General features: G+C 37.7%; 1 protein-coding gene across 6 annotated transcripts in view; it reads left to right on the top strand.

The window, feature by feature from the left end:
* Positions 1-23,791, top strand: part of arhgap10 (Rho GTPase activating protein 10) — a 127,487-nt gene that overhangs the window by 46,695 nt on the left and 57,001 nt on the right. For 4 of the 6 annotated variants that reach the window (XM_036574915.1, XM_036574917.1, XM_036574916.1 and 1 more), the window contains exons 4-15: positions 1,696-1,767; positions 1,972-2,073; positions 7,071-7,181; positions 7,855-7,959; positions 9,826-9,955; positions 12,349-12,455; positions 12,594-12,688; positions 14,568-14,649; positions 14,929-14,968; positions 15,164-15,214; positions 16,047-16,115; positions 20,376-20,450. In XM_036574915.1, the coding sequence (XP_036430808.1) occupies positions 1,696-1,767; positions 1,972-2,073; positions 7,071-7,181; positions 7,855-7,959; positions 9,826-9,955; positions 12,349-12,455; positions 12,594-12,688; positions 14,568-14,649; positions 14,929-14,968; positions 15,164-15,214; positions 16,047-16,115; positions 20,376-20,450 (1,039 nt within the window). The remainder of the gene's footprint in view (positions 1-1,695; positions 1,768-1,971; positions 2,074-7,070; positions 7,182-7,854; positions 7,960-9,825; positions 9,956-12,348; positions 12,456-12,593; positions 12,689-14,567; positions 14,650-14,928; positions 14,969-15,163; positions 15,215-16,046; positions 16,116-20,375; positions 20,451-23,791) is intronic. The other 2 variants (XM_036574919.1, XM_036574918.1) reach the window with 1 other exon arrangement.

Below are 23,791 nucleotides of genomic sequence, written 5' to 3'. Positions count from 1 at the left end.
GCTCTATTACAGCACTGCTTATAGCCATTGGTGAATATGGGTCATGCTGCTCTTTAGTAAACAGATATGCTTTAGCCAGTGGTGGCCCTGCCCAAAACTAAAAGCGCTCCAGCTGGCTTGTTTTTAAAGCAAGGTCCAGGCCCCCACCCAGTCACAACACAGCTGATGTCATCGTCCATGATGGAGCAATGTAGCTGACTGAGGCAGAGCTAAGCAGGCTGTGACATGCAGAGAGAGAGCGAGAGAGAGAGAGAGAGAGAGAGAGAGAGAGGCAAACTATTTTCTATTCATTTTAAAGGGAAATTCTAAATATTTCCAAATAATTCTGCGTAGTTCAGTCATCTATATATTAATAAAGTCATACAAAGTAGTTTGATGTGAAGTACTTTTTTGCGGAGAAGCTTTCTGACTCAGATTTCTTTACAGTGGTGGTGATGGGAACTGGGGATCATAATGTCTACAATACAAATATAGCTGTTTAATTTACTAGAGAAAATGACCAGTTAATCTACATGTCACCTGAGTTTGTATATGTAATTTTGATAATGGTAAAATAGCAATATGTCTGAAAAAAAAGCATTTTCTTGGGGACTGTTTTGCCTTACAGGACCTTGAGAGTGAGAGTTGAAACCATTTTCTGTATAAATGATATATGGACTATTCTACCAAATTAGTTCAAACTGCGGCCCCATGGAACAAAAAAAATTACAAAACAATGAAGTATTCAGACCTTAAATATTTACAAGGATTATGCTATGATCTGTTTAAACCCAAGGCATTAATTGAGATAGCAGCATAAAAGCAAAATATATGCAAAATCATCATGTATAAGGAACGTTCCATTGGTAGGTGGCTGTCCCAAACCCTAGCCCCCTAAATTTCAATTTGAATATTGCTGACTTTTTTCTTTTTTTTTCCAAAGATCTTTTCGATTTCTGTTTATGTTTAAAGATTTATTATGTATTATATTTAGCCACACCCCTGCATTTTAGAGCAGGAAGTGAGACTACATCCCTGTCCCTCATGGCCACATAGTTGAGCAGTTAAATCCCATGATCAGTGTGTAACATTAAGTATTGTCACTACTGAAACACGTGTTTTCTCCAATTGAGTGAACTTTTTATGTTTTAATAAAAACAATCTAGTCATGTGCTGGTTAGAGTTTTTGAGTTATGCTGAAAATTAGCTAAAATTGTCACTATCAAAACAGTCACTACTGAAACATTTAGTCTGTGATTGTTTTGGTAATGACAAGATTAAATGTTCAATTATTAGTTTTAATAAAATAAACATAATATTATATTAAATATTATATAATATGCACTTATTGGTCGGAAAATGCAGCCACTGTTGCTCTCATTGGACCATCGGTGACGAAAATTGAAACATTTTTCACCTTATGAAAATGGTGATTTTTATGTTCAGGTTCATGTGAACTGATTTTTGCATGATAAAAGTAGTGTTAGTGAAATTAATAAATACATTCTGATGAAGCCTATTTTGTCCACACATGCAGCTACAACAAAATACAATTGGAAAGATCCTTTCTTCCTTTTATTTATTTATATATGTATGTCATTTTTTTTTTCCCAGTGTGACAAATTTGTTTGAGTTAAAAAATTCAGGACACAAATGTGTTCAAAACAATGTTTTAAATAAAATTGATAGTCTGGTAATACGTTTTGTTGCCCACAGATGAGGAACATCACAGAGACACTGATGAAGCCACTGGAGAAGTTTCGGAAAGAGCAGCTGGGCTCAGCGAAGGTAGCGCTTTATTTCCCTTATTTCTCACTCAGGGTCATTTTTTATCATTTGTGGAAGTATCTTGGGGGAAATATAGCCTCCAACGTCAATATGACTGTAAACGAGACTGACTCATTATTAGTAATATTTTGAAATTTAGTAACTGAGTAATGCTCAGATCAGAAGAGTCCTTCTTATGAAACATTTTTTTGGACCTGTTTTTAGGCTGAGAGAAAGAAGTACGAGAAGGAAACGGAGAAGTATTACACTTCTTTGGAGAAACTTTTGAACATGTCAGCGAAGAAGAAGGAACCACAATTGCAGGAGGTAGTTCTGGCATCCAACTTTTGTACACAAACCCAAACAATGTGCAGGAAAAGATCACATTCATTTTTGTTGTTGTTTTTAGGCAGCGTTTTTGATGTTACAGCATAAATATTTTGAAGGTGTATCCTCACAGTTGGAAGATCTAGTCTTCAAAAAGCCACCCACAACAAAGTGAAACGTTATGCCACTTAAGCCCTTGTCTGACAGCACTTTGGAACACTTGTCCTTGGGAAAACATGTCCTTGTAAGGCACACCCATGTTGCCTCAATGTTGTATATACTGAATGCAGGAAGCATTTGAAGCTGTTAACGTTTTTACGATAGGGCGTTCCTGGGGAGCACGTGACGTGTGTGTTTGGGGTTGATGCCGATGATGTTATCAGCTCACTGTTTACATTTAGGTCTCTGTTCACACAGCTGCGAGTTTTCAGCTCACTATGCTGCACACACCAGAGATGGCCAGCACTTTCAAAGACACTTGTCAGTACCTGATCTGTTTTCTCAGGAGCGCTTTAACCTGTGGCTAAGCTGTTGCTATGGCATCTCAAGTGGTTGTTAAGGTGGTCATGGGACCTATGGGTCTAGGTGAAAACTCTAAAATCCGTACAACTCAACATGACACAAGTGAGTTTCCTCTAAACTGATGTGGACAAATTACACCACAAAAACTGAAAAGCTTATGTAAATGAATGAAAATGCAAACCCCGCCACCACCTGTCAAAGACTTGCTGCACTGCCATTTATCATCTTTCCTTTACTGCTTTACCTTAACCCTAGAACTATACCCCTCAAAACCATGGATGGTCGCTTGAAATTTACAGCTTGAAGGTGCTAGTCATCTTTTGACCTTATCTAACGTTACTAGCCCAATCACATTTCACTTTGTATCTGTTCTGAAAAACATTGAGTTTAAGATTGAATATAAATTCTAAACTTGGGATAAACTTAAGCAGCATATGTGCTGTATCAGCGCTCTGTCAAATCTGCCATGCAATGCTGTGGTGCTTCTCCACTGGTTTGCTTTAAAGTTTACTTGGTGAAACTATTAACATCACCAAAACAACCAAGGATTGTTTGCCAATGGGGTATATAGGCCCCTTTTCCTAACTAAAACACTATAGAACTATTCAAATGGAACAATAAATAAATGTAGCTTGCCGTTCTCTCTTTCTTCTTCTTTCCTTGATTTACATTTTTTGGTTCCAACTTTCAAGTCAAATGCATTTGATACAGCCACCGATCAACATCAGAGCTGACATTTTGCATGAATACAGCCAATCAACAGTCACATAAATATAAATAACATGCGTATAAAGACAATTATTGGTGTTAGAGTTGGTGGGTGGAGCAAAAGTAAATCTCTAATTTAAAAAAACAAACAAAAAAAAATCGAAGGCCATGAATTACTCTGTACTCATAAGCTTCAGCCCAGGTTAGCCCCTGTGCGTCCCCTTCCTGATTTGCACCAGGCATGTGCACCGCTGGCACACATGCATTACATTTTATGACGCTACCCGATTTGCCTTTCTTTTTACCACTTCGTATTGGCGGACTGACTTGGCGTGTTTAATGCTGAAACCACTATATAAGCAGTCTCATTCTCATTCCTATTTTAATGCTACTTAGCCTTGAGTTTCTTTCTATGGGTAAAAACACGCAGGTTAGAGCACAGGGAGACTAGATGGATATGGGCAAAAACTTGCTCGATGTTACTGTCATTTTGGCTTAGCATGAGAACATATCTATGGCTAAATCTCAAATGGCTCCTTTCTTCCTATATAATGCACTGCATAGAATATGAAATCATGGCTTCTACACGTAAAAAGTGTACTAAATGTTAGAGAGAACATTGAGCAGCTATAACTGAATATTATTGGTTTTCATTTAGACTCATAATGCACTGTTTGTGTTTGGAATCCATTAAATAATATCCTACGTAGTGTGTATTATATGGGGAGTAGGAAGCTGTTTTACCCAGCTTTCTTTATGCTTATAGTAGAACCCATGCAGGTGAAGAGTGCTATCTTACATAAAGCAAGATCACTCAGGTAGATAAGCTCTATGTTTTCACTGATAAACATGTAGGATAGCTTGCCACCCAAGCGGGGGAGGAGTGCACAATACACAGATAATTACTAGTGGAGAATATGGTGTGTTGTTATGGCTCAACTACGGTTTCAAACTGCCGTAAAATTCTCACACATATGTGGTACAGATTGGGTAGCGCCGGGTGATGCCAGCTTGGAAAAGCCAACTTACTGTTATTATTATCATTCTACAGTCAAAAATTTGTAACGCTACATCTCCTACAGTTTTTAAGCTAGAACCACAAAACTTCAGGATCATTGAGCCTATACCCAAATAGATTACTTGTGCTTTTTCTAACCAATTTGGCTTATGGTGTTTGTGCACCATTCATTGAAACATTATTTTTCTCCATAGTAATTAAGTGGGGAATGCTCGACATCCTAAAACTGAGTCATTCCACGTGTACAGTATGCTTATACATCCACCTCTTATTCCACCACAGTCAGTACAGTATACGCTCTATAGCCAAATGTTTTTGAGCAATCCTCTTATGTCACCGTAATAAAAGTATGCTAGCAACATCTTAGCAACCACCTGGCTTACCGTAGCAACAACCTAGCGACACTTCGCCAACCACCTGGGATAGCGTAGCAGTGACCTTTCAGCACCTTAGCAAGTACCTGGGATAGCATAATAATAGTCTAGCAACACCTTGGCAACCCCCTGGAACACCATAAGCAGTGGCCTAGCAACACCTTAACAACCACTTGAGATGCCATAGCAGCAGCTTAGCAAAACCTTAATAACCGCCTTGGATACTATAGCAATGGCCAAGCAATGCCTTAGAAACCACCTAGGAGTCTATAGCAACAGCTTAGCAGTACCATAACAACTATCTGGTATTACTATATAAACTCTGTTAAGTTATTGAAAACAATCTGAAGTGTTCTGCTACTGCTTTAACTTTTGAAGTGTTATTTGCTAGATTTTTCACTGGTAGTAGCACTAGTATCTTCTCAGAGGTGGTCTCATAGGGGTCTCTTTCCATTGACACATGGTCTACAGTCAGTAATTCAAAACCAAAATGCACCTATGTGGAAGGTGTTTCTGTTATATTGGTCAATGGTTGTACATACAAGGTGAGCACGATATGATTAAAAATCTGTGATTACACATTTTATCATTTTCACTGCCAAGTGATCCAGACAGAACCCGATTACCCGAGTAGAGTTTAGTTACCCTGGGTACCGAACTCACACGTGTAGATGGACCTTTAAAATAGTGCAGATTGATGGGTCAAATGCAGTCGTCACTAAATCGGCACACTTCACTGAAATCAGAGAACCACAATTTCTCAAACACTAGCTAGCCAGAATCGCTATCTGTGGGGATTCATGTCACCAGTGCGCTGATTTATAATGAAGCAAAGATGACAACATTTTTAAAAAGGCTAGGAAATTAGGCTCTTCATACAGCTCAACACTCTTGAAACCGTAGAGATATTGACCCCCTCATCTTCAACAGCACTGTGTCAACTGTGGCATCCTTCAGGTTGTCTGCAGGGACCTAAAGTGGGACACTAATTCAATCTCCCTCATGAAAAAAGCACTGCAGAGGATGAAATTACTGCATCAATTAAGGAAGTACAATCTTCCACAGGAGATGTTGACTAAATTCTGCAGAGCTATTATTGAGTCTGTCATTTGCACATCCATTAGTGTCTGGTTTGACTCCAAGCAAGACACAACCAGACTACAAAGGACTGCAGAAGAAATCATTGGGTCTGACTTGACCTCCCTCTAGGATCTGTACTTATCTCAGGTCAGGAGTAGGGCAATGAAAATCATTGCAGTCTTTTTACATCCTGGACACACTTTATTTGAACTTGTCCCATTTGGTAAACATTACAGATTGCTGAGAGCCAAAACACATAGACACAAGAACAGTTGCTTTTCATAAGCCATTAAAGTCATGAATACCCCTCATAAATACACCTCTCTTTCTATCATTTAATAAAAGTTGCTAAGAAGCTGATCCATGCTTTTTGGTTTTTTTTTGTTTTTTTTTCACATATAGACTGATGTAATGCATTATTCACAAGATTACCTAAAACCACTGTAGACAGAATGTAGACAGAGATTATCAGGTGCTGCTTTATTGAAAGTCTTAAAGCTGAAGCATAAAAAGACATTTTTATGCTGCATGAAGCAGCTTTTAGTTACCATGTAACCTGCCATCAATATCCTGTCTAATATCAGTATTACATATCAATATCCATCAGGCTCCTACCATTACAAGTTTTAAAAAGCAGCTGAAAACAATTTTAGCATTTTATTAGTTGTGTTTTTGTTTTATATTGTTCCTATATCTTTATTTTTAATTTTGTTAATTTTGTCATATTGTTTTCATTTTTGTACTAATTCTGTGGCCTTTTTTATCTGTTTAGTTTTATGTTCTTTTAATTTTATGCCTTCTTTTCCTTTTCACTGTTTAATTACATCATTCTGTTGTATTTTTTATTATTATTATTATTATTATTATTATTATTATAACACACCCTCCAGAGAACCTTGCCTACTTTCACAAGTATTGTTGTGTGATGGTAAATGGACAAAGATACTTATCAGAGTAGATAGTTCTGGGTTTGGATTAGTGACCATAACCGTCTGGTGGAAAAGCATCTATATTGTGAGATGCGAGTAGCTTGTGAAAAGGCTTTCCATTCTCTAGCTTTGTGGTTATGGAAGTGAGCATCAGCATGATGTTGAAGGGTAATACAGTTCTACACCTGCATGCCGGGTGTAGGGTCTCTGTTCTCCCACACACCCTGCCTCAACCTCATTCCTTTCTTGCCTTCCCCTCTCTCTCTTGCTCTCTCTCTATTTCTCTCTCTCTGTCTCTCTCTCTCTCTCTCTCTCTCTCTCTCTCTCTCTCTCTCTCGTCTGTCTCTCTCTCTCTCTGTCTCTCAGGCAGATGGGACGGTGGAGGTAATGCGGCAGCACTTTCAGGAGGAGTCTTTGGAGTATGTCTGTAAGCTGCAGGAGATCCAGGAGAGGAAAAAGTTTGAGTGTGTTGAGCCTGTGAGTGCACACTTCAGCTTCTCACTATAGAAGAATTTTCTACAAACATCGACTATGTAAACGTGCATATAGATTTTATAGGTGATAGGTTTTATGTATTATCTTCACAGCCAAATTGGCCGATGAACAACTTTTCGGCTGATTTTTATTAGGCCAAGTGAACCAGTGGCATATACTACCACCAGTAGGGAGGGGAGGGCATTAGGTGGACGAAGGTTAGAAGAAGCCTTTTAATTGCTGCTAACGTAACAGAGGAGAATGCTAACCATTTCTGTTACGTCAGCTAACAGACGCCTGCACTACTAGCATTGCTTTTCCCTGTAAGGACTGGGATGTGAACAATTTGGTTTAAAACTTGAGCAAAGTTTTTATATCAAATACAATGCTTTACACAATGCACAGATTTTTAAGTCTTGAAACTATTGCCCAAACACACGAAAGGGAGCTGCTGAGCGTAAACAGATGCAAAATAGTCTTTTATAAAATATTTAATAAAAAATAACTGATTTGACTATTTATTCATTCGTAAAAAGTGCAACTGCTGTATATATGAATGTCCAACACATGTAACTCTCTCTCTCTCTCTCTCTCTCTCTCTCTCTCTTCTCTCTCTCTCTCTCTCTCTCTCTCTCTCGCTTTTTCTCTCATTCTCTTTCTACTCTTTCTACCACAGATGCTGGCTTTCTTTCAGACTGTATTCACTTTCTATCATCAGGGATTCGAGTTGGCCAATGATTTTGACCATTACAAGAGAGCTCTACAGATCAATATTCAAAATGTGAGTGCCAGCAGCTGCTCTTTGCTATTCGCTTAAACATCCTCCTTCTCAATCCCCTGAGGTTCGGTAATTGAATAATAATGTTTGGCAGAAGGGAAGTAATTGATTTCCTTTGAGTGAGGATTAAATTAAAGCCCATAAATAAAGCACTTGATGTAAATCAAAGAATGCTCCTGTTCCAGTAAATCTGAATGAGTGCAGTGGAAAGCTGTTAAGCTGGTTTTTAGACTGTTTGTCAGAGGAAATACAAAGTGAGCTTCAAACTCCAGCTGACATCTATTTCTTGTTTAGGTCTTCATCACTCACCACGATAATGCTTCCGTACCACTTTCGTCATGTTAAAGATAATAACATTTATTGACCTCTTCATGCTCTGCCCACAAATGTGTCCTTTTATAGCAACTGTTGATAAGTTGGAGAAGCTTTGCAGAACATGGGCAGAAGTCCCATTCAACTTAATGAGCAACTGTAACTCAGTTTTTGTCAAAACATTTACATTTATTTCTTTATTAATTTCAAATGTATTTTATTATGTATTTTGTACACTGATCAGCCGTAATAATGAAACCACTTCCTTGTATCTACACTCGTCCGTTTTACCACTTACCATATAGGTGCACTTTCTACAGTTACAGACTGTAGTCCATCTGTTTCTCTGCGTCGTTTTTAGCCCCATTTTACCCTGTTCTTCAATTCTTCAGGACCCCCACAGAGCAGGTATTATTGGAGTGGTGGATCATTCTCGGCACTGTGGTGATGGTATGTTAGTGTGGGTTGCCCTGATACCGTGCTGCTGGAGTTTTTAAAACTGTCCATTAACTGTCCACTCCATTTTCATACCTGCGTTGACCTTGAGGTGTTTAAAAACTCCAGCAGCACTGCTGTGTCTGATCCACTCATACCAGCACAACACACACTAACATGTCACTATGTCAGTGTCACTGCTGAGAATGATGCACCACCCAAATAATACCTCCTCTGTGGTGGTCCTGACTATCGTTGGTTAGCAAAATATGCAGAAAAACAGATGGAGTACAGTTTGTAATTGTATAACTTAAAATATTATTTGTTCTGTAATTGTTTTTTTGTGTAATCAGACTAATGCTTGCAAGAATTGGTGGCAAATTGTGTATTGTTTCCAATCTGCCCATCTTAAATCAGTTGTAACAACATAGTGAAGCTCAACAGCATAACCTTTTGGGGGCTGTAATGAAAGCAATACATTTGGTTTTGAGAGGATGAGTTTGTGAGTCGTGCAGCTCAGCAGAGTAATATCCACGTCTAAATTGTTTTGTCATGTGCGCTAATCATTTGCACTTACTAATTAAATAATGAATGCCGTTAGTTTGTTTAAAGTGCTGTTGTTATTATAGCGGGGCAAGTCAGTCTGCGCAGTCAGTGTGAGCTTAGTTTCACCTGCAGTCTCGCTTACACGCTTATTTGTTCTTGGTCAGGAACTTTGCCGCAAAGGAAGGAAGATGGTGAGATAGGAAGCAAAAAAACTTTAACATAATTCTGAGAGAGATGGAGTGAATAGGGGAAAATCAAAGGTCGTTGTTCTACTGCCCTTCCATTGTGTGTCTGACATATAGACCGGAAGGTTGAGGGCTGGCTTTTTATGTGCACACACATGCATGTGTGTTTATGGAACACTTCACTGCCGCTTTCTTAATTTGAATAAAATTAAGAGGTGTAGTTATGCAACACTGTTACAGCCTGATAGCAGGTACAATTGTGTATCCTGGAAAACCGGTTGTTTGTTCAAGAGCAATTTCCCAAAGAATTCTAGGACTTCCTTTGGTTTTCATTGGACATCTACCAGACTTCGTACTGTGATGTAACCATTAAACCGTGTGTGTGTTTTAGACGCGAAGTCGTTTTGAGGGAACACGCTCAGAAGTGTATGAACTGATGAAGAAGATAAAGGAGAATCCACAGGAATACAGGCAGACCAGCCCCATCAGCAGTGAGGGCTATCTCTACGTCCAGGAGAAACGTATGCCCCTCCGCTCAAACACACCCATGTGTACACTTTTATCCTTATATTGGAGCTTCATTAACAGCTGTGCTCTGGTCAGACAAATAAGAACAGTGTAAATTCCCAACTGTGCCATTAAATTCCTTCAGGAAATTAATCAGTAATTTATTTTTCACTGCATGTGAATAGGGTAATATTTTGAAACAATGGATATCACAATGAATCTTTGCCAGATGATTAATAATATTCCTAGTACTGGGTTTTGTGCTGGATGTTTAGCAAAGAGTTACATTTAGGAATGCAATATTAAAGTATTAAACAATTCATGTATTAAAACGTTTATTTGATTGTGAACAGAGTATCGAATTCTCATTATTTTATTGTTTATTCAAGAAAGCAATGCACTGTTATTATTGATGTTTTTCAAGTTATTTTTAAAGTACCAAATCTAGCATAAGTCCAGCTGCAAGCAATATATTAGGAAATGCTTCAATAATATCTTTCAGTATAGGGTTTAGAATGAATATGTAAAATTTTATGAATGCAGGTGTTCCAGAAACTGAGATTTTGGGTTCTGAATGTAAAGAAATGCTGATTTTAGGAGTGGTGGTTTAAAAATGCGCAGCTTGTATTAATGTTCTTGCTATTACAAGAAAAATATACATATTCTAATGTATATTTCTATACGAAACAAGATTTTTAATGCTGTATGACACAACATGTTTGTAACAATGTGGGCGGAGCTAAGCCTTCATTTAATTTGTAAAGTGCAGTTAGACCTGAGTGAAGCAAATGGACTCGGAGCACTGGAAAAAAAAATGTGTTGAGTTTTAAAATTAAATTCATCCAGAAATTAGAATAATTATCAATGAGACCAAAATAGTCTTTTTTTTGCCCTAAAGAAGGAAAAGTGATGGAGGAGTATTTTTTGCAGTAGTGGAGTATAGATAGTAAAAACAATACACTACTTTTAACCAAGTGTGCTGAGCATACATAGATTAATATAAAATAATGTCAAAGTAAAAATGAATTAGTAGCTAAGCAAATCAGAAGGAAACTTTCTGAAACAACAAGTCATCTGTTTACCACTGTCTAAAAATTCCATCCACTTTGTTCCCCTCTCTGTGTTTTTTGCACTGTTGATTATCAGTGATGTAGTTAATAACAACGTTCACATGCACACTAGACCTGGGTGATATTTAAAAATAATTAGGACAAAAATTTCTGGTTAAAAAAAAAATTGTAATTAATGATAATATGCAACCCCACACAAAACAAAACAAAACAAAAAACAGTACAAGTGGTGCACTGCAGCTTAGACCTACGTTTTATTCTACTTGAAGTTTATATGCTTATTTTGTACTTTAACTGTGTTAATGAAAACTTTTTAATAAAAAAAATCTCATACTACAAACATGTGCCTTCATAAGCTCCTTCTGGTGTAGATTTATGGCAACTTACCTACCCTACCTATACTGACGCTTGCTGGGGGAATTTTAAGCCGCAAGCAATTTCCAAAGGCATGACCACATGCTTTGCAAAATAAAATAAAAGGTATTTTCCATTGCTATAGCAGAGTCACTCTGGAATTCATATATAGATGCCTTTAAAAGACCAAGTTATATTTTCACAGTTTTCATAATATAACTCATCTGACCCACTTTGATGCTTAAGCTGTAAATAACACATTATGTGTACATATGATTTAATATTACATTTCTGTTTCCTGGTAGTAAACGGGCATCAGCAGCGAGTCACAATGAAGCAAGTTGAAGTTCCAAAACACGCTGGCATTTATTTTCAGTTTCATGCACTCAAGTTAAACTGAACATAAAGTAAAATAAGTAGAAGGTTAAAAGCCGTGCACAAGTAAAGCTAGCATTACAGTGTGTAGCAGAGAGAACTAACTAGCAGGTTCTTAACAGACTTCTCTCTCTCATAAGCAAAAAAAAGAAAACCCTGGCTATTGGGGGAGGCATGCCCGCATACTTCCTAAAGGAAGGTGAACCCCAATTTTCCAACATGTGTAGTGACCTGTTTAACCATAAATTAGTCCTCTCTAGTTTTCTGTCAGTTTCCCAAAACGCCAGTTGTCACCTTTTAAGCATTGTTATCAGGTTACTTGTCAGTCATCAGTGATATCCAGTTACATCGCCTTATCACCCAGGCCTAATGCACACCAATTGCTTGATATTAGTGTGGTATTGTAACTGATCATGATCATGTAAACAGCACAGCTCAATAGTCATAATCTAAAGTTCTGAAGAAAGTAAACCTGGACAAAAATACTTTTCCATATGATTTTTCTGATGTCATTCCAGCATGTTTTGTGTACTAACTGTGACTGCATAACGAACACTAAAATGTAACTTCCAGAAGTCATCACTTAAAGAGTCCTATAACCTCTGCAGGGCCTCCTCCGTTTGGCTCCAGCTGGGTAAAGCGGTACTGCACATTCGTCAAAGAGCAAAAAATCCTTCACATGGTCACTTTTGATCCCAAATCCGGGGGCAAGTTTGTGAGTGATGATCTTTTGATGTTTGTTTGTTTGTTTTGCTTTATTGCATTGGCAAAGTACAGTTTTCCAGAAGTACAGATTCTGTGACTGCAGGCTTTAGCATTTTCACGTTCTGTTCATGGAAAAATGTCTTTCCAGGGTGAAATGGAATCGGTCACGCTCAAATCCTGCGTGCGGAAAACCACAGACACTCTTGACCGGCGGTTCTGTCTAGATATAGAGATAACAGACAGGTATGTCATCTTTGGCCAATCGATATTTATGAGCATTTTGGTTTTTGTCATCCTACCTTTTGGTTTTTGTCATCTCATGTCATTCTTTATCAACTGGCTAAAGAAAGAATTGCATGTGCTGTCACATCTGCCTCTGGTCTAATCTGGTTTTCATTTCGGCCATTGGGACTGCACAATATATTGTTTGTTGACCGTTATCACAATACTGGCAATACTGAACTCATAGAACCTACAATAAGCAAATGACAAAAAACACCCCCTTGTATAACTGCCATGCCCCTTTCTGCCCCCTTTACACTAATGCCATGATGTCATCTGTAATCTCCTATATAAACTGTGCCAAAGACCACAAAAGTCAACACAAAGTCATCGTAGGGTTTATCACAAGTTGTTTATACACTGATTGCAGCTTATAACCCAAAACTAGACATAATCTCATGATGTTAAAAATGTCTAATTGTATCTAGGCAATCCAATTACAGTATAAAGTGAGAGATACAGTAGGGACTGAAAGAGGTGAAATAAACTCTTTAAAATTTTAATATGAATTTCAGAATTGTTTCATATATATCCCCCTTTTGATTTAATGGCAGCGTGCACTTGAACTGGCACATGCTCTAATCAATAACATTGACAAAAGCCTCTGATGAGTAGATCAGATCAACCTGAGAATCATCTGAACATGAGTTTCAGTGGAAGGAATCTGAATTTTGTGGGAAGACCTAAACATGGTCAATCTCAGAAATTTCCTGAATTTGAATAGTGACCTAGAAATGTAGAATATTGAATTTCTTCTTTCTTTTACTCGGTCAAAACCTTTCTTTGTTTTAAATGTTTCAGAATTCTAAAACTTTGTTGTTTCTTGGCAGGATTGAATGAATCCTAGATTTTCAAAGGGTTCTCAGACTTTTGGAGCCCACTGCATTAGAAAAGTCTTTTTTTTCCAGTGATAAAAGAGAAATAAATAAATAAACCTACTGTTGCACCGCCCCAAAATCCCCCTTGTTTTATTTGTTTTTTTGGGGGGTGGGGGAATTTGACCACTGAGTATAGTCCTTGTAGAGAATGTTGAATGCATGTGTGGTAGCGCTGCACAATATATTGGCTTTGCAATGCTGCTGATGAAAAAGCAATAGGCAAACTAAACATTTTCTATGATGCATTGAGCATCTTGGATGTTTTGATATATTGGGAAATTCACACGATGCAAAATTGGTAAATAATTTTGGTCAAAATAATGGCATATTGCAATCACAACATGTAACATTATCATCACAACATTATACTGTATGTATAGTCCAGAGGTGGAAAAAATAACAGAAAAACTGTTAATTGAAAGGTTCTTTTTGAAATTCTTATATAATTAAAAACATGGGGCTCAAAATATACTTGAGTGGATTTCAGAAAGTATGTACAACTGAACATAGTCAAGTATATATAAGTAAAAAGTAAGTGATATAGCAGTTAACTTTTTTTGGTGTGTGTGTGTGTGTGTGTGTGTGTGTGATGTGGTGTTGTGTAGTCATAATAGTGGTCCACTCCTTACACCAAGACAAATTGGCAGAGTTATGGGCTGTTTCAATGATCTGAAGTTAGTTAAATGTTTTCATAGAAACAATAAACTGTGTGAGAACTCAAATGATTGGCAACATTTTTTTGAAGGTACTTTGTAGGTCTAAATGGAAATGTAATGAGTAAAGAATATTTTTTCTCTCTCTTGGAAATATAAGTAGAAGCACTCTAGTAGAAGCACTAGTATTCAGCTTCAACAATTCTTCAACAATTCTTCAGGAAAGTGCAAAGGTCCAAAAATAATATGTACAGTATGGTAACAAAGTACAGTGCCCTGTTAATGTTATTGTCTTTATTCTATTGACAGACCAGGCACTGTGTTGACAGTACAGGCACTCTCAGAGGATGACCATAAATTCTGGATGCAGGCGATGGGAGGAAAAGAACCAGTGAGTGAATCAGTCTGCCTATTCAAGCTTAGACATTAAGGCTATATTCCAAGATCCATCCCTTTGTTTACTGACAAAACTTGGCTTGGCTTGTGACTTGGGTCAAATGTAAATAGTTTTTCTTTCTTTTTTTTATTCCCCTGATGTTCCACATGTCCCTCAAATAGAATTGTGGATCTTGCGGTTACAGTTAACAATAGCAATTCCTTGTTTGGATAGCATGGCTTGTGCAGCACTGTTCTGTTAAAAAAAGCTTGATGATTAATGTCGTTCATACAGGTGCACTATCTGGGGAGGACGTATTCAAAAGAAAGAGGAAGTAAGTCTCTTTTCACTGGCATAAAAGTCTTTCTTCTATTCTAAATTAAATTTAGCGTGCTCAGCACAAGAGAATATAACTTTGATAATGCCAGCAGCAGTTTTTATTTTAAACTTTATGGAATTGTTTAAGTTAAGCAAACTGGCAGAATCCTGCACATTTCCAACAAGGTCCTGTTCTTTTTTAAATTTGGAGTTAGCACTCTTTTCAGCAACTTTTGGAGCAGCTCTGGACGTATTGGAACAGGTATCAGCTCCGAACGTCTTAAAGTTATACTATATGTCCAAAAGTGTTCAGATACCCCTACTAATTAGTGAATACACTTGCAGTTGCACCCATTGCTGACACAGCTGTTCAGTTTCTTTGCACATAGAGCTTGTATAATCTCCATAGAAAAGGTACGTACAATAGAATGGAACTCTCTGGAGAAGCTGAACCTGAACCTAAGGTCACCATGCCCCATGCCAAGCATGGCTAGAGTATAAAGCCCCCCAGCTTTGGGCTGCGGAGCAGAACTGCTTTCTCTGATGAGTTGGGTTGGAGTTTGTCATCCAGAACTAATCACCTAACATCAGTATCTGACCTCCTAATGCTCTTATGGCTGAATGCAATCAAATCCTGACAGAAATGGTCCAACATAGAGACTGTTACTGCAGCAAAGAGGGACAAACTCCCTGTTAATACCCTTGATTTCAGAAGAAACATTGGTTGAGCAAGTGTCTGCACACTTTTGGACATACAGTGTGGCTGTGATTTTGTTCCTAAATATGCCAAGTGGACAGTTCTGTCCAGATAAAATTGATATCCTGGACAGATAAGATTTACAACCAAACAATCTGATAAATTTGCTTGTGTTGGCACTGATATCAGCTGCATATTATGTGCACCACCTGACATATTGATTCTGGAGCAGATAATTTCCTTCGACCAATGCTTGTACTCAATCATTGAATGCCTGTGGCAAATACATAAATTCAAACAGCAGCAAAAGCTTATTTGATTTAAGCATGTCACAGTGCTGTCTGAATGCAGTCAAACTGTCATAATGATGTTAATATGGATTTTCCTCTTTCTGCAGTTGATGCCCAGCTGGATGAAGTTGGCATGAATTTTGTGAGAAACTCCATCAATGCTATTGAGACAAGAGGTAAAATTGTGTATTTAAATTCTTGAATAACTCAAAAGCCATAAAAAAATTGGCAAGCCAAAACAAGTGTTACAGTTAATGCCATAGTGAGTCATAGCTGTGTCCTGACCAGTTCTCTGAAAGGAGGATGAAGTTGTAGACCAACAGGGAGCGAAGTTCAGAATGACAGGAAACTATATCAGATGTGTATCCATGACCCATGTACACCATTTGTAAGGATTTGCAAACCACAACATATGAGCCTAATTCAGTCTCCTCTGCTGATTTTATACTGGCAGAAATTTCATTTCATTAAGGTTTGGACACCCTTAGTCAAGTTACATGTTTTATTGATTTAAAAAAAAGTTAGGCCCATATAAGGTGTGCCTTTGTCATTTCAAAAGAAAAAGAACAGTACAAAACAGTTCAATCAAAGTAAGCTTTGTGGGGTTTGTAAGATATTCTTTTACTACAAAGTGCTCAGGAAGCAAAAGGGCCCATATCCTACATTTTTTGCCCCTGAGGTTCACTTATAACCTTTGTGCGGTTTTATGTAACAATGACAGTCATAATTAATTTTATTTGACCATTTTCCAAACTTTCTTTATCATTTGGAATTAAACAGGCTGTTCTTGTTACTGTGCTTTGGAGACCGATGTATGTAAATGAGCTCTGTTCCAGTTGGCTGTCTTATATTGTTCCTTATTCAAAAAGCAGACCGGACTGAACCAGTCCTTATAATGTCAGTATGGCTGGCTGGAGCTAAATGGATATAGGCGGGATAGGCAGATACATGTAAATGATCTGTTCTTTCCATGACATCACAAAAACAATGAATTCGAAATGGGTAGTTCTGTAGCATATATATATATATATATATATATATATATATATATATATATATATATATATATATATATATATATATATAATTTTTTTTTCAGCTAGATATAGATATATATGTATAGACTGTTTGGACTAGGGTAGTGAATGGTGCTTTTTGGAACATTTACAGTGGTTATGTACTACTTCACAAAAGTAAGGAGAATTTGGTTTTCCATGACATGGGCACTTAAAAACATAAAATGTGGCATTGTTTTATTTTAACAAAGCATGTAATAACCAAGGGTGCCCAAACTTTTGCATAAGACTGTATTCTTCTGGCTGAAACTGAAACTTGGGTCTCTGAGTCATCTTTTTGCTTAATTTTATCCCCAAAAAATCTCTTAAAACAAGTTTCCAGTTTGCATTGTCTCAGGAGGAGCTCAGCTTTGGCATTTGTAAACAGGATTCAAGGATCCAACAAAAGGGGAAAAAAAAGAGAATTGTAAATTGACAAATCAGTCACACACAAAACCACCTCAGTGAGCTTCTGTCTGTTCTGGAGTATTTCACACTGAAATAGTTTTTTTTTTCTGCCTCAGTTTGGTTTCTAGCACAAGGTAACTCAGTATAAAGTACAAATGCAGCAGCTGTTTGCTTATAGGATTATGCAGATGTGATGTTAAACATTACTTGTCAAGTATTAAGCTCAATTAATTCAAAGGCCATTTGCTGGATAAGATACATTTAGCCATTTAGAGTCATTTGTACCTAACTATGACAAATGTGCTTGAAATATATTATGCATATAAATATATATATATATATATATATATATATATATATATATATATATATATATATATATATATATATATATACATTACATACATGCACTGTGCACATGGAGACGGATGACAAATGAAAGAAAAAACAACAAAGAGTTTCTTAATCAGGTGTTGGGCCACTGGAAGCCACCAGAAAAGCTTCAGTGCTCCTGGGCATAGAATCTACATGTCTCTGGAACCGTACTGGAGAGGTGGAACTCTTCTTCCAGTAGATATCATCTCAGTTGATGTTCTGATGATGATTGTGGAAGTGCTATCTAAGAAGTTACCCCAAAATCTCACATAGGTCTTCAACTGGGTTGAGATCCTGTGAAGGCCATATCAAATGATTTACATCATTTCATACTCATCACACCATTCAGTGACCTCTCATGCCCTGTGGTTGGGGTGCTGTAATCCTGGAAGAGACTCCTACCATCAGTATAGAAATGTTTAATCATAAGTTGATCGGTCAGAATAACTTTGCATGAATTTGCAGTGACCCTTCCCTCTAAGGGAACATGGCCTGTACCATTCTCTTGGTGTACCCCACACATGCATTCACCCACTTGTGGAGAATATCATGAAGGATGACTCATCTGACCATATCACTATTTTCAACATCTCTGTAAGCCTGTATGATTTTTACAGCACTGAACTTACAATGTGCATTAGTCTTTGTAATAAAGAGTTTATGCACTACCACCCTACTATAATATCCCTCTCTGTGTAGTTGTGGATGGACTGTTCTTGCTGACGCAGTCTGGTCACATCCTGCATTAACATTCTCAGTCACCTGAGGAACAGTTGTTCTTTTGTTTTTCCTTACATATCACGCTGATGCCTGAGCACCATAGTCATGGAATGTGCGCCTTCAACCACAGTTTTCAACCCTATTTACTGATATGTTTCCGTAAATCTTACCACAGACGTGACTTTAGTCACTGTTCCTGTTGAAACATTCACCAGTCAAGCAGTGTTTGTGAAGTTCCTGCCATCCATGCCTCAATAATAAACCCTCTTTCAAAATCGCTTAAATCTTTTCCTCTTGTCATGTTGATCCAAAATAAAGCTCAGCTGGGCATACTTAGCATTTTATACATTTTACATGTTAATTGGTTGATTGTATCAAGCAGTACACCTGCCTGGAAGCATCCACTCTTATTATTTGACTCCACTTATTTATTCACTTTTTCCTTTAATTTGTCAGCCGTCTGTACATTATGCACTAAACTAATCAGGCTTATTGCCATGTCACTTTTCATTAGAATAAACAGAGCACTCAGTACTGCTAAAGCCAAAAATATATAGTCAAGTTTTCACCCCATATCATGAGTCAGTACACACTCAGAATCATCAGTAAAGCATCAGCAAATAGTTTATTAAATGTAGATACTCCAGAAATAACACGTGCTATGTCGTCAGCTTCGTTCCCTTTTTCAAACAAAGCAATACAAATACTGTTTTTGTATTCTGCCCTCTTTTGTTGTGTTGGCTCTTTTTTATTTTTGTTTGTGTGAAAAAGCATTTTGTAAAGTAAATTGAAACTTATTTTTTAGCATATTATAGTAATTTAGTTTTGAGAAGTTCCAGAATCATCACTAGCAAAATTGCTTACCTTACTTTCTCATTGTGCCAGGCAAGAATGACCACCCTCTCCACTATTATTCACATTGTTTATCCAAACACTTGCAGTGGCTAATCAGATACCGCTTGGAAAATGGGCCACTGACTTGCCTAAATTCTCTCCCTGTTTCTAGAAGACGATCTTACTCACATTCAAGTTGTCAAAAACAGTACAGCTCCTACACAGAACAGATCAAAGAATTATTTTTTCTTTACAAATACACGTACTTTAACTGTGCAGCACTGCTCTTGGTATTTTGATGAGGAACTCAAGCACATCTGCTGTGTAACTGTAGCTGAGCTGTCCAGTGGCTGGATCCATACACATTAGTGGAGCGTATTACCTTCCTTAAACAGTTTGATTCGAGAACATTCCTTTATATTGCTTTATATTATAATTGCTCTATATTTTAATTATAAATTAACATTTTTCCAGGAAAATGGAAGGACTTCCACTGATTCAGTTGAATTTCTGTATACAGCTTCCATTGTAGAGAATCTTACACTAAATGATGCATCACAGACAGTTATAATAAATGTGTTGCCTGATGCCTGAGACATTATTTATATATCCAGTGAACAAGTATAGGTTCACTGGTCATTTACGATAGATTAGGGTTGCAGTCACTGTGACCCCTGGTTTCTGTGGCCACTGTTGTAAACAAATGTAGGTTGTTAAGTTAGCTTTTCTACAGTGAACTGTTTCACAGCAAAATTACTTTATGTCCCAGGGATTGAACTGTGCAGAAATCTTAAGAATTGTTGGACTTCTCCTTTAACTCTATACTCAAACTTGTAATTGTGTGATTTGCCACTAGAGGGCAGAATCAGCTCATAATTCTGTCTTAACTGTCAACCTGTTGTGCTCGATTCACAGTAAAACACGCTTCGCTGTGATAGATTGGAGAATGATACAGTGCTGATTTGGACTTGACTTTCTGACAGGTTCTGTTACTAAAGTTGCTGTTAATCAGTGTGCTTATAACAAATTTTAATCTCCTTACAGGTATCAATGACCAGGGCTTGTACAGAGTGGTTGGGGTCAGTTCAAAAGTTCAGAAGCTGCTCAGTTTAATGATTGGTAAGTTAAGCTCTTATTTGCTGCGTCTAATCTTTATTTATCAAGAAAACTCATGCTCCACCCACTTTTGTGGGTGCTGTTGCTGGGTTGGGCAAGCATTACAGGACACTGTCAGAAAAAACACTGCTGAAATTATAAGAATGTCTGTAACAAAAGCCATCAGTGTAAAAATGAAAAACCAAATCTATAATATAAAAGATATCAATACAAAATATGACAGAAAATCTATAACATAGAAGCTATTAATACAAAATATAAAATCTACAGTATGAAAGTTATCGATACAAAATATAAAATCTAGAACATGCAAAATATAATGACAATCTATGACATAAAAGCCGTCAATACAAAATATAACAAAAAATCTATAATGTAAAAGCTAACAATGCTGTAACACAAAACTTATCAATACGAAATATAAAATCTGTAACATAAAAGCTACCAATACTGGTACTCATCATCATGTTAAACCCTTGCATAATTAATTTAAAAAATAATGTTATCAGTATTAGACTGAAGTTGAAGAAGTAAAGTTTGAATGGTGCTCATTGGCATTCAGACACTTCTCCTGTCTGTGCCTCTCTCTCTTTCTCTCTCTCTCTCGCTCTCTGTCCCTGTGTCCTGTCCTTGCAGGTGACACTTGGCTCTATTGCTGCAGGCTCGCAATCAGATTTCCATCCGCTCTCCGCCGCTCCCTCTATTTCTTATTTCTCCATTTCTCCTCTATCCCACTGACTCCTTCTTTTCTGAGCCCTCACCCCATCCCTCTTGCGCTGTCCGTGTTTGTAGTCTCCTCCTTGCTTTCATGCTTTCAGTTTTTTATTTTTCCCTTACTCCCTCTTCTCCCTCTCTATTTCGATCTATCTTTCATTGTCTTTCTCTCTCCTTCATTCTCAGTTGTCTGTTTTTTCTATCTCTTTCTTTCTCCTTCAGTCTCAGCGCTCTCTCTCTCTCTCTCTCTCTCTCTCTCTCTCTCTCTCTCTCCCTCCCTCCCTCTTGCAGACAGAGCCCTAGCCCTCAGCTCTGTGCTGTGAATGTTAATAGCTGTGTTGAATCGGCAGGCTGCTGAGCTCCTACTGTTACCTGAATCCGTCCACTCCAGAGTTTAACAGCCATTAGCCTTGTCCACGCAAGACCACACATAGAGACTCGCAAAAAGTGACTTTAGTCTCAAATATGGTGTCGGCTGACCACCAAAGCAGCCATAATGCTACAGCTTTGAATCTTGCTGATGTTTAAGATTGAAGGACATCTAACAGGTCACTAAAGGTAGCTGTGCATTTAAGCAAAACTTTTCTGCTTAGCACCCACCAAGGAGCACCATACATCATCCACATGCAGACCAGTCAATCTTGAGGATACCCTTTATTTCTCCGATTACTCTTCTAACAGACAGGAAAAGACTTTTATTTTATTTTAACAAACACCAGAGCTGTACAACACCTAATGCAAAGGTTGCCACGATCTTAATGTTTCCTATTAGTTGTTGTATGGAAAATTATATTTAAATATCATTTTTAAAAGCAATAAAAGTTTTCAGATATTAGTTATATACAAGGATTATGTTATGATCTATTTAAATCCTGGTCATTAATTAAGATATTAATTTATCATTTATAGTGGTCTGTAATGCTGTCTCATGTTTTCATGTCACTACTGAAACACGAGTTCAAACTGTCATTAAACCAATTGATAGATTTGGGTTTTATCCTGTTAAAGGCCAGTCAAAGTTAAGAAAAAAGTTGAAAGTTAAGTTAAAAGTAGTAGGTTGTTTTTGGTCTTAGTGAAGGCAGATGTGAAGTAACAAAGTGCACGTATCCCTGTCTGATGTTTAACCAAACAAAAGAGCACCAGTATGTGTGTTAGTAGAGTAATGATAAAAATCTCCTGTAACGAGTACTTTGAAGGTCTAAATGAAGTTGTAAGGAGTAAAAAGTATGTTTTATAAGTAAAAGTACGGTTGGTATAGCGTAGTGGGTAACATCTCTGCCTTCCACGCTGTGGGCTGGGGTTCAATCCCCGCCTGGGCAAACACCCTACGCTTTACCAATAAGAGTCCCTGGGCAAGACTCCTAACACTACCTTCGCCTACCTGTGTAAAAATGATCAAATTGTAAGTCGCTCTGGATAAGAGCGTCTGCCAAATGCTGTAAATGTAAATGTAATCAGTAATACTCAAGTTAAGTAATCTTCCACAGTAACACAGTACAATTAGCCAACAATGTTGTATGACACCAGTATCAGTGCCCTATATTCAATATATCACACAGCTCTAGATTAGGCCTAGTGACCAGCGACTGCAGTGTTTTGGGTTTGATACTGGGTGGGGATCATGGGGAATGGACCTCAGACTGCAGAGTTGACCATTTCTTCCCACTGAGCACAGCTGTTTAAGCAAGGCACAGAAACCCAAGTTACCCCTCATCTGCCCCTCAGCCCTCAGGGTGCATTTAGAAGTAAGAATATGTTCCTGCAGTTCTCCTCTCCTCAGCTATCCAGACAAACAAGGGTATAAAGTATTGGACACAGGGGTGGTAATGGGGGGCAGACTTTTTTAGATTTTCTTCTTCTTCTTCTTCTTCTTCTTAATCTTCTTTTCCTTACTTCTTTCTTATTCTCCCCTACCTCCCATCTCCTTCGTCTTTTCCTTCGTCTTCCTCCTTTTTCTTCTTTTCCTCTTTCTCCTCCTTCTCAAATTTTTTCTTCTTCTTCGTCCTGTTGATCTGTGTCTCCTTTTTCTTTTTATCCTGAGTTCTCTGTCCTCCTTTTTCTTATGTCTTCATATCCTACTTCTTTTTTCATCTACTTCTCTATTTTCTTCTTCTCCTCTTCTCTTTTCATCTCCTTCTTTTCTTTCTTTTTTTCCATTTTTTCCCAGTATTTGTGTAAGATAAATGATGAATACAATGTTATAGAGACATTTTGCTCATCTTCATCAAAGATGCCAATATCACTGGAGGGCACCATGTATGCTGTTGTGTGTTGCACCAAAAAGCTTAATCAAGTAACTCTAGATTTGCAAAGTGGCGTGGCGTGTCTGTTAGAGCTCGGAGCTTTCGCACAGGTTAAGTGTTAAATGTTTTCTTTCACACTTCTTCATTGGTGTGAATTTATTTGATGTTTGGTTTTAAAAGGTTACCTTTATAACACAGAAATGATCTTCTCTGACCGTGTCCAGTATGAATGAGCGAAAGCGCTGACATTACCATAGTAACGGCAGTGCCGAGTAGCTCCGAGAAGAAGTGGTCCTATTCTGTAAACATCGTGGCCAGGCAGCTAGCACAGAAGAACTACACTGGGTTGAGTAACTGCCTTTAAATGAGTTCAGCAGTTTAGATGAG

The sequence above is a fragment of the Colossoma macropomum genome, unplaced genomic scaffold (genome assembly GCF_904425465.1).
Source record: "Colossoma macropomum unplaced genomic scaffold, Colossoma_macropomum, whole genome shotgun sequence".
NCBI lineage: Eukaryota > Metazoa > Chordata > Actinopteri > Characiformes > Serrasalmidae > Colossoma > Colossoma macropomum.
The sequence above is the reverse complement of the archived record's forward strand: the minus strand, read 5'-3'. Positions and strand labels throughout refer to the sequence as shown.